Source organism: Danio aesculapii, chromosome 8, assembly GCF_903798145.1.
Source record: "Danio aesculapii chromosome 8, fDanAes4.1, whole genome shotgun sequence".
Classification (NCBI taxonomy): domain Eukaryota; kingdom Metazoa; phylum Chordata; class Actinopteri; order Cypriniformes; family Danionidae; genus Danio; species Danio aesculapii.
Genome location: NC_079442.1, coordinates 32,165,540 through 32,177,085, shown reverse-complemented (window position 1 = coordinate 32,177,085; position 11,546 = coordinate 32,165,540). Strand labels below are relative to the sequence as shown.

The 11,546-nt window shown below is 37.4% G+C and overlaps 2 protein-coding genes across 2 annotated transcripts; one reads left to right on the top strand and one right to left on the bottom strand.

The window, feature by feature from the left end:
- Positions 1-79: 79 nt before the first annotated feature.
- magoh (mago homolog, exon junction complex subunit) lies at positions 80-2,437 on the top strand. The gene is made up of 5 exons (XM_056464394.1): positions 80-291; positions 634-692; positions 791-901; positions 1,242-1,324; positions 2,216-2,437. The coding sequence occupies exons 1-5, from the start codon at positions 201-203 to the stop codon at positions 2,313-2,315; spliced, it is 444 nt and encodes a 147-aa protein (XP_056320369.1). The 5' UTR covers positions 80-200; the 3' UTR covers positions 2,316-2,437.
- Positions 2,438-3,930: 1,493 nt separating this feature from the next.
- Positions 3,931-8,080, bottom strand: cpt2 (carnitine palmitoyltransferase 2). The gene is made up of 5 exons (XM_056463735.1): positions 7,705-8,080; positions 7,164-7,244; positions 6,959-7,065; positions 5,573-6,877; positions 3,931-4,671 (listed from the first exon to the last, which is right to left on the bottom strand). Exons 1-5 carry the CDS (start codon positions 7,890-7,892, stop codon positions 4,343-4,345), a joined length of 2,010 nt encoding a protein of 669 aa, XP_056319710.1. The 5' UTR covers positions 7,893-8,080; the 3' UTR covers positions 3,931-4,342.
- Positions 8,081-11,546: the final 3,466 nt, after the last annotated feature.

The window sequence follows — 11,546 nt, the reverse complement described above, 5'->3', positions numbered from 1 at the left end:
GTGCTTTTGGTCAACCATCCTGTGATGCCCAGTTGTAGCATCACTGTTGTGCGACTAGGAAGTGGCGTCACTCGGCGACGTGCAGTTGTACGCATGCGATTCCATATTGGTTGTGGAAGCTAAAGCGATTCATTGAAGGAACAGTATTTGTGCGGTTATTTATATATATATAGACGGATACTTTAATACCGTGCACAGTGATGTCCACGAGTGACTTTTATTTGAGGTACTATGTGGGGCATAAAGGTAAATTCGGCCATGAGTTTCTGGAATTTGAATTCAGACCAGACGGTAAGTGAGGCGCCAACTTTAGCTTGCTAATATGCTAACAGCCTTTCCTTCAGATCTGTGCTTGGTCTCCTACAAAGCCGAAAACGAAATTTACAGCTTTTTGAACGTTTGTTTACTGTTTAATTTATGATTTACAATTTTAATTACGAGGGTTTTTTTTGTTTAGAGCACAATTAACACGTTAACTTGCGTTTGAGGAACGTTAGCCTTAAAACTGCGGGTCTACAATTGATTTGTTTAGTTTAATCAATGTTGCTTAATAATCTTCATTTTATTAAGTTCTGTATTTGCTATTAATCTATTAGTTTAATGTTAAAAGCTTGTGGACTTTTTTTCTTTCAGGAAAGCTTAGATATGCAAACAACAGCAACTACAAGAACGACGTCATGATCCGAAAAGAGGTAAAGTCAGCTGCGCGATGACGTCATATGCATTGATTGTAAGATAATTTGCACTATTTTGACAGACCATGTATCTTATGAGATGTTATGTTTTTCAGGCTTATGTGCATAAAAGTGTGATGGAAGAGCTGAAGAGAATCATTGACGACAGTGAAATCACAAAAGAAGACGATGCCTTGTGGCCTCCTCCAGATAGAGTTGGCAGACAGGTTTGTATTCATGTATATTATTCCTTTCTTATATTCGCACATTGGTCACTTACACAATATAATGTGACTCAAATGGGACTGTTTACACAACTATACCCCACACATTTCTTTGCATTTTGGCTGGTTTAGTACATTAACATTTGAAAATGGTTTTTGAAAAGCATGTTTTAAGTTTAACGATTTAACTCCGATATCATCCTTGTACATGCATGCAGTATCTGAGTGATCTTCAGTTCATTTTTTTGCACATCATTGTGAACCAGGATTGTTGTGGTCCATTTCTAGTACACCATTGCGGTGTAAACTGGTATCCTAATTGCTCTTGTTTGTACTTTTAAAGGAACTGGAGATTGTCATCGGTGATGAGCACATTTCATTCACAACCTCTAAAATTGGATCTTTAATTGATGTAAACCAGTCCAAGTAAGTGTATTTCATCGATTATAAATGTTTTATTTTATTTTATTTTATATATATATATATATATATATATATATATATATATATATATATATATATATATATATATATATATATATACACTTCACTATCCTGCCTTAATCTTGTAACCCAAATTTGTTGTACTTAATATTGTCACAATTTCTTGCTTTCCGTTTTATACCCTCGAGCAGATTTACACAGGGTGTCCGCGGGGTCTTAAATCTCAAAAACAAAATTTTAGGCCTTAAAAAGGACTTGAATCTTCTGTAAACGGCTTATAATTGTTCTTTGCTCATGTATAGGTGCCCAATCTGTCCATCCAATTACCAACAATCCATCTCAATAAAACTTTTAGCTTTTGATTTAGGGATGTAATTTTTAGCTTAAGTTTTAGTGACCATAACTAAAACTTAACTTTAGTTTACCATAATGGCTTAATTATTTTCCTTTAGAACTATCACAATAAAACAAAAAAGCTATTCATGTATTTACTGCTGAGGAAGCTGATCTGGTCAGACTGTCATGCATATATTTAGTTTATTATAGTTTTTTTAAACCTTTTTTTATGTTAAAAAAATGTATGTATACAATTAGAGCTTGCTTGTTTTGACACATTTTGCTCAATTAAGTAAAATATATTTAATTATTAAATTATTATTGTTGTATTATTAAATTATATTAAAGTTTGATATAGCAAAATAAAAAGGTTTTCCAACTGGGCCATTTAAAATAACTCAATGTTTATCCCTGTATGAGTCTAAAATGTTATTCATAATGGTCTTAAGTCATAAATTTAACTTGCTTAAACCTGCTGAAACCCTGTTTAGTTTGTAATTTGTGCTTTATGAGTAGTGACATTGTCTCGTTTTGCAGGGACCCAGAGGGACTGAGAGTTTTCTATTACCTGGTCCAGGATCTCAAATGCCTCGTATTCAGTCTCATCGGCCTCCACTTCAAAATCAAGCCCATCTAACTGCCCGTTTGCTTTTATTGTGAATGAAAGTCGTGTTTTAGTTATTGTTTGAGCTACTTTCAACATTTGTATATTGTTCGGTGGTTAGTTTTTTTTTTTTTAATAAAATGTGTTCAACTGTTGATTTGCATTTTAGTTTATTTCAAAATCTGTTTAAAGCTCTTGAGTCCTAAAAGAGGTGTCACGGTGGTGCAGTTGGTAGCAGGATCACCTCACAGCAAGAAGGTCACTGGTTTGAGCCACGGCTGGGTCAGTTGGAATATCTTTGAGGAGTTTGCATGTTGTCCCCTTGTTGGCGTGGGTTTTCTCCGGGTGATTTGGGTTATCCCCATAAGTCCAAAGACAAGTGCTATAGGTGAAGTAAATAAACTAAATTGTCCATAGTGTATGAGTGTGGGTATGGGTGTTTCCCAGTGATGGGTTGCAGCTGGAAGGGCAACTGCTGTGTAAAACATAAGTTGGCAGTTCATTCCGCTGTGGCGGCCCCTGATTAATAAAGGGACTAAGCCGAAAAAAAAATGAATGAAAAGTCCTAAAAGTTATGTTGTACTTTTATATAGGAACATCATTATAGAAGATACAATCTATACACTTGTCAGAAGCTTGGGGTCAGTGAGGTATTTGAAGTGGGTAGGGCTGCACGATATTGCAAAAATCAGATACTGCAATATTAAGTTTTTCTGCATTATATATTGTGATATGAATACAATCTCATCAGATGGCTTAAATGGCTCTATTTATGTTTTTCTGGGAAGTCTGACAATTTTCCAGTACAGAAAATCAATTTAAATGTAAAATAGTAGATGCATAATTGTATACATAGTTAAACAGCCAATTGTCATTCTATATTATCCAAATTTTTAAAACTCATTTGAATGTGTACATAGCCACAGGCCTTATAAACACATTTGATGCAAATGATAAACTTTCCTTCTATTCAACTTTGCAGTGACTACACAAATCTGTAAAAAATTGATTTCTTGGAGTTTCTGTCTTTTTTCTAGTCCAATTATCTAAAACTTATTAAATCAAGAAGCATTTTCAAGACGAGCAAAAAAAATGTTTTGTTTTCAGAAATGCAGTAAATTTCAGTAAAATTTTTATTAAAACAAGGAAAATAATCTTTTAGTCTGAAGAATAAGAATATTTTACTTAATCCACTGGAAGATAATTTAGTTTGTTTTAGGAAGCATATCTCAAATTTTACATTCAAATTTTTCTAAACTATATAATATTGTTACTTGTCTAGAAAATGCTTTTTGATTTAGGAATTTTATGTTTGGAGTAGAAACAAGACAAAAACCATAAATATGAAAAGCATTTTTTTAAGTGTGAAGTGAACTGTCTGATCATCTATAGTTCAGACTCCTGCGATGTGAGTATATCAGATGTGCACGCAATATCGATGCTGAAACAATATATTGTGCAGCCGCAGAAATTAGTGTTTTGTGCAGTCTGACCAAGGCTGCATTTATAATCATGTAAAAAGTTAATTGTGTTGCTTTTGATATTTCAAAGCATCTTTTTTACATAAAGAAAAAAAATACGATTTTTTTAAGACCCCAAAATTTTTGAATAGTGGTGTATGTGAACAATCATAAATATTTGACAAATATTTTAATCCGTTGAAATGATTTTATTAAGCTTTGTTACAATATTTACACTCACTATTGTTTTCAGTGTTTCTTATAAGGCACATGACAGGTCTTTCAGCTTTTTTGATGCAAATTTTTTTCATTTGGAGAAAATTTAATGGCAATAGTTACACAATGCAGTAAATGTAAATTATCTATACTCCCATAAACATTTTTGTTCATTACATCACTTAATTTAGCATGAACTTAGCAATGAGCAGTCACATTTATCAATTCCACACAGTGCACAGCATGTAAGTTCTAACCTTCACTCTCTACATTTAAACTACAGACTCAACACATTAGTATTATTGTGTTAAACACAAATCCTCTACATTCAGCTTAGTTCGCCTGCTAAGTGCTTCAATTAACTTCAACATATTAAGTGTGCTTTCAATGAATGGGTTTTCCATCAAGAACTGTAAAAATGTCTTCCAAGGACTTGTGAACACACTTAAGGAACTCATGAACATCTCTGGCAGGGTAGCTGGACACATTGCACCCGATCCATTCATCATGAACTCCATAACCCACTCCAAAACCATCAGGCACCACAGGAGCAAACCCACCCAGACTGACCGCAGGGCTGGTCAGAGTACTGGTGGACAGGATGTTGTGGTTTATGGCAGCATATGCAGGATCCTGGTACAGACTGGGCAGTGCCATTCCTTTCGAATTAGCCAGGTAGCGCATGGCGAAAAGATGGCGATCAAAACCTTGACCTACATGAAAACAGAAAAATCAATGATGAAAGTAGTTGATGAATATTGTGTAATGAGCTTCTGTGACATTTGGTGAAGATTATAGAAGATCTAAGAGGAGTTCAAATATGTTTTTTTATTTACCTAAATTAAATGGCTGATAGTGGAAACGCATACCATTGGATTTTGTAAGACAAGAGTGGGTTTTGTTATTCATGGATGGTCATTGACCCTGGAGATTTTAGCTCCAACCATGAAAAACATATATCTACCAGAGTCCAGAAGACATTGAATAGCTTGTTCAGGTTTATCAGGTTAGGTTGGAGCTCAACTCTGCCCTGACACTGCCCCTGTGATCGTCAACTACGTAGTGGACCTTATACCACCCCATAAGGTAATGCCCATGCTACTGTGACAATTGGGTTTAGGATAGAGGGAGATGTAAGCAATCGTCAACTACGTAGTGGACCGGGGGCCTGTTTCAGTAAGGAGGTTCAACCATCTCGGAGTTTAAACTTGAACTCTGAGTTGATTTACCGAGAGATTAAAAACTCAGAGTTTTCAGTTTCAGAATAGCTGATCTAAGTTGGGTCAATCAACTTTGAGTAGACCAACTCAGAGTTAAGGGCGCACACCGCAACTATATAAAGGCATTATCAATAGAGCGCAGATATTATGAGTGACTATGGCAACATCTTAAAAAAAGAGATCAGCATTTCTTTCTCCAACTGAACTTGATGTGCTCATGCAAAGTTATAACAAATAGGACCATAAAGTAAAGCCATCGAAAGCCATCAAAGTAGAAGAAAATCCCCTTGACTTGCTCAAAACACTCCGCTTAAAGCATAGGCCAGATTAGCTTTCCTCTTAAAATGGTATGATCATGAATATGACTGACAGGATATTAAAGTGCTGTCCTCACCCATGGCCGCCTCTCTTGTGAGTTGCCCGTGGTATTTAGAGCATTCATTCAACAGCCCGAGTAACTGCTCCACACTGTGCTGTCCAGGCTGCTGGACGAAGGCTTTTGCACACTGCTTAGTGTGGATACTAGCAGGACGGATGGTTTCTGTGCGGCCGTGTTTAAAGGCTGCAGTGCTACAGGACTCATAAGTGGCGACCGTCTGGCCATATTGTCTTAGGAAGCCCATCTGGAAAGCAAGCTGGGCGATGGCATCTGGGCTGAGCTTCTTCTTCTTAAGCTGCTCCTTTCCACCTTTCTTGAACTCCATGGCATCGATGGTGAGCTTTGATACGGCAGCCTGGAAATTTTCTTTGGCTTTTGTGATTCCAGTTTTTAACTCGTCATTAAGCTTGAACTCTAAACGGCGCACCACTGAAGACGAGTCCACAGACGCAGGCTGGGAACCAGGACCAACCAGAGGCTTCTCCGTGGTGTCCTTGAAGACCTCATTCTGGAAACGGAGGACAGCCACACCATCACCCCAAGAGTGCTCGAAGTTTATGGCTGCCTGTCCATCCTTAGCCAAGATGACACTGAAGGACTTGTCATACCAGCGGTTGCAGCCGTCTCCATGCAGCATGTTGTGGGAGATGTGGATGTGGTCTCTCATCACCTCCTCATCCAAGCACAGGCAAAACAAAGCAGTGTCTACTAACTGCAGAGCTTCCCCATTTCCAGCATCCAGTAGTTTTTGTCTTAACCCTGCCCAGGTGTCTCTATTCTCACTAGTTAGGACACCTAAGGGGAACGGAGGAGCTTGTGTTGTGTCTTCAAGTATGTATTTAAGGTGAGCTTGAACCTCAGCAGGCTTGATCAGGTTGCCGTCCCGATCAAGAGCATCAAACACATACAAGTTTCCTCGCTTCATTACGAGCAGGTGCCTGCCCCTGTCGTCTGTGAGGAGCTCATCTCGCTTGTATTTTGGTATACGTGTTGAGTTAAAGAGGCGGTAGTACTGGGACATATCCAGGGGATAGGCGTTCACCATGTAGGCTCCGAACCATGAGATGGAGGGTGGCACCCATCGAATCAGCTTCTTGAAACTATCTGTGTCACTTTTGGCAGGGTTAAGGTGAAACACCTCTGGCTCCAGTAAACCGGCACGAAGGGTCTTCATGAAGCGGACGGCTGAGCACACCATGTTGGTGGCCCGCACAAGCTGGTCATTGTATTTGGGTTTGGGGTCAGGGTTAAAGGACATGAAGGGGTTAAAGTTAAGCACTATAGACTCCCGAGCAGACAAGTACATGTCAAACCATGGAGCTGCAATATAAAAAGAAGGAAATTAATTAATGAGGTTGGACTTACTGAACATTTACTTATTTATTCATGTACATCTCCCACCTGATATGTAGCTGGTGTGTTTGTTTTTCTTGTCTAAGGCTACAAGTTCTTCATGTAACTGCTTGCCAGCACCACCCTGGAACTCCTGTGCTAATTTTTCTGTATTACTTTTGGAATTCAAGATAGCAGAAATAGACAGAATAATGTCAGAATTTAAGTTAAGTTGGACATAAAAATAATAAATACATTACCTTTGACTTATTACCTGTACTGTTCATCATTCAGCAGGGGTCTTTGAGCTGCCAAATACCTTCGTATTGTATCCTCCAATTTTGGAACTGGTAACCTGTAAATGTCACGTACAATAGTGATTTTAATCATTCTACGCTTTAGGGTCAGTTATCTATATATATATATTTCAACATTTCTCAAACAATCCTTAAAATGCTCCCTTTCACATAAACAAATCACTTTAATAATACGTTTCTATATGTTTAAACAGTTTTAATTATCAATTCAATTAAATTATTACTTCTACAATTTATTACAACTATAGAAATGGGAACAAAAATGAAGGCATGGGGGGCATATTTATGTGTAACACCGTGTCGCTAAGCCGCGTAGACTTTGCCCTTTCACCTACATTCTCTAATATGACTTAAACCTGTCGTTGACAAACGTGTAAATACAGTGTCCTAAGCAAAAATCTGATTCAACTTTAAAGTAGTCAATATCAAAGCACAGCCTTACAGATCAATTATAAAAACCGTCGGTCAGATCTGTGCGACTCAATGTGATTGTCCTACCTGGGCAAACTCTTCTGGTAGTGCATGCTCGGGACGACACTCTTGTGCAGATACTCGGATCCTGCTCCATCCTTACTGCTGTATTTACGATGAGTGCTCGTTAGAACTGACAGGGCAGGGTTATTCCTCAAATGTTTTATTTTACTCAGCGTTGAGTTGCATTGCGTAGAAAGCAAACCTGCCATCATGCAGCTTAGTAATAATGCGTTATGGATGCGTACTATTCCCAAAACAAAAGATGCAATTTCAAACCGTACGTTCAACACTTCTGCAAGCTGTCAACTTGCTGAATGAATGCAGAGTATCTGACAGATCCTGTCGCTTTGAGTACGGCCAATGATCTGTGCCCGCTTACCTTTTTTATTCAGAAAAATAAATACATAAAAAAACATACAAACAGCTTTTATATGATAACAATCATGAACAGCTCAACAGACAAAAGCCGCAACAAAAAAAAAATAGGAATTTAATACTTGCTGCAGTATTTCCGCATCACCAATTGTGACTCTTTTCAAAATAAAAGTCCAATCGTAAATGAAATGAACAGATCAAACCGGATCGAATAGATCGTCTCTCTCTCTCTCTGTCTGTATGTATGTATGGATGTATATATATGTATGTATACACACATGTATGTATACACACACACACACACACACACACACACACACACACACACACACACACACACACACATATATATATATATATATATATATATATATATATATATATATATATATATATATATATATATATATATATATATATACATATACACACATATCAAATATCTCAACAGCCACAACAGCTACTTTTTAACATTTATTATGTGCTCAGTATATTTTTAAAACGCATATAGGCCTATTTATTATTTGTTTATAAATGTAATCTATTTTACTGTTTTATTTAGAGGTATTTTCACAAGTACTCCAAGCTTTAGTTTACCTTCTAATCACTAAGCATTTAAGTTTTTGCAGTGATGATTTCGACACGCACTCGCGCTGTCAAAGAATGAGACGACAAGCTCCCCCTTTTTGTTCCGACTCTCTCATATGATTGGTTCAAGCACAGATGTGCTGGAAGTTGATTGGCTGTCGAGTGTCCCTTTGAGACGCTGAAATCACGGACCGCATCAATTGGAATCAGCCATCAGCTTCATCAGGCGCTTTGCCAGCATCATCTGGACCGATTGTGCTGGAAGCGCGACACAATTCTCCACAATTACCTCACAACCCAGGCGAAGATTATGAACATTTCTTCTAAATTAAAAATTATGTATATAATAAATGATAATGCATACAAAACTTGACATTTTAAGGACTAACGGAGGTGTTATTCATCGCTGTCTGAGTTGACAGTGGGGGTGAAGCGCTCATCATCCTCCAACGCTGGAACGAATTACACATTTCAGCATTTTTAGTCTCATCTAGAGGACAGAAAAGCCATCGTCGATATTACAAACAACTTGCATCTCGTACGTTCAGACAGTGGATGCTGTCTGCATTGCGGTGTAAGGGTATTTGACATCTTGCAGAGGTAAGATCGCTTGACTGCACAGCATAACATTAATTTGGCTGTAGTAAATATGTAGTAAATATGTTTAGAAGACGGAGAAGAGTGTTTTTAGACGAGAACACATTACTGTAATGGGATGATTTATATCTATGTTTCGTAAGGCTTCTGCAATCAACACATATACGCGCTGTGGGATTCAGCATTACCCTGAGATTAATTTCACAAACACCGCGTTCTGACCTCAATTCATCCATGGTGTTATCAGTACCTTTGAAGATTACTTACAGCATCTGCCATTGCTCAGACCAAATACCCTGACATTATTGATTTACAGATTTTTGAATGAATATTTCACCCAAAAATGAATTTACTACCAAAAATGTACTGTTAATTTACTGTCCCTCCGGCCACCCAAGAAGTCGCTATTAATCTTCAGTTCAGTAGAACATTAAATAAAGTTTTTTATATTAGATAGAATTTTTATATTAAACCTTGGTCCTTTTGATTCTTATGGGGATTTCTTGGTATTTTCATTTTGAGAGTAAAAAAACAAATGAAGTTAGTACCCATGGCTCCTGATGATACATTGAGACTTTAGGAAACATAATGATCAGTGTGAGCTGAACATTATTATCTTTAATCCACAGCATCAGCAAATGGTGCATTTTAGTCCATTTACTGTACAATAGTCTTAAGCACAAGCTTCTTTATCAATAATGACACACACCTGAATGACAATAGAAAGGGAGCATGTGTGTTGTTCATCAAAATGATACTCTCTGATCCTGCTTCCTCTATGTTTACACCCGCACATGCTCTTTTTCAACAAGAAGCTTGAACTTCTGACTGCAATGTGCTTTGAACTTTATTAATAATAAAAAAAATTATTAATTGGATTTACAATTTTTTAGGGTAACTGGTTGCAAACAGTTTATATGGGCTGAATGTAAACAAACAAATTAAGTTGAAGATTACTTACTTACTTACTTACTTACTCACTCCCAGGGCCATTTATATTGAAGTTGATGTTTAGCCGCACCATGTTGGTGTTTCATAACATCTAGTTTTTATGAGGTGGGTTGTTAGCCCAACGTTCAACCCCTAACCTGGAGGACCAGGACATACACTACGGACAATTTAGCTTACCCAATTTTGTTTGTTTATGTTCAGCTCATATAAGTTGTTTGCAACCACTTACCTTAAAAAAATGTAAATTCAACGAGTCATTTTTCATTGTATTTGCTGACGCTGTGGATTATCAGTAATAATGTTCAATTTCTTGCATGGTTTTACTTCATACACATTTAATGTGTCATGGGAAGCCACAGGAATTAATTTTGTTTTGCCTGTAAATGTTTTTTTGACTGGCTCAGTGGTTAGTACTGTCGCCTTACAGCAAGAAGGTTGCTGGTTCGAGTCCTGGCTGTATCAGTTGGCATTTCTGTGTGAAGTTAGCATGTTCTCCCTGTGTTTGTGTGGGTTTCCTCCAGGTGCTCCGGTTTCCCCCACAGTCCAAAGACATGCGTTATAGGTGAATTTGGTAAACAAAATTGGCCGTAGTGTATGAGTATGTGTGTGAATGAGAGAGTGTATGGATGTTTCCCAGTACTGGGTTGCAGCTGGAAGGGGAATCTGGAATCTGCTGTGTAAAACGTATGGCGGAATAGTTGGCAGTTCATTCCGCTGTGATAAAAAAAGGGAAAATAAGGGACTAAGCCGAAAGTAAATGAATGAATTTTGACTTTCAAAGTGTTGGCAATGTTCCATGAAGACATTTTGTAAATTTCCTGCTGTAAACATCTCAAAATGCCATTTTTTATTAGCAATATGCATTGCTCAAGCTTAATTTGGACAAATTTAAAGGTAATTTTCTTAATATTTAGAATTTTTTAACCTCCAGATTCCAGATTTCCCAGTATTTGTATTTTTTATTTTGTGGAAAGCTTATTTATTCAGCTTTCGGGTGATGTATAGGTCCCAATTTAAGAAGAAATTGACACTTGAGGTCCAGGCAAGGCGGAAGTAAGCTCAACTGGCGCTCTAGGAAAATGATAATCAAGCTGCCCTCACAGGGTTCATGCTGCCCACTCGAAAGTGAAGTGAAGTAAAGATTAGTGATGTGAAGAAAGTGAAGATTAATGAAGATTAATCAAAGTGATTAAAGTGAAGACAGATTAATAGTTAATACTTAACTATTAATCTGTCGTGAACGAAAGTGAAGAGCAGTTGTGTTGCAGATGCCGCCCTGACTACTCTGCTGCTTAGACTAGGTCACCTCTATGGACAGGCCTACTGTATTTTCATTCATAGGTGTCACCTACATG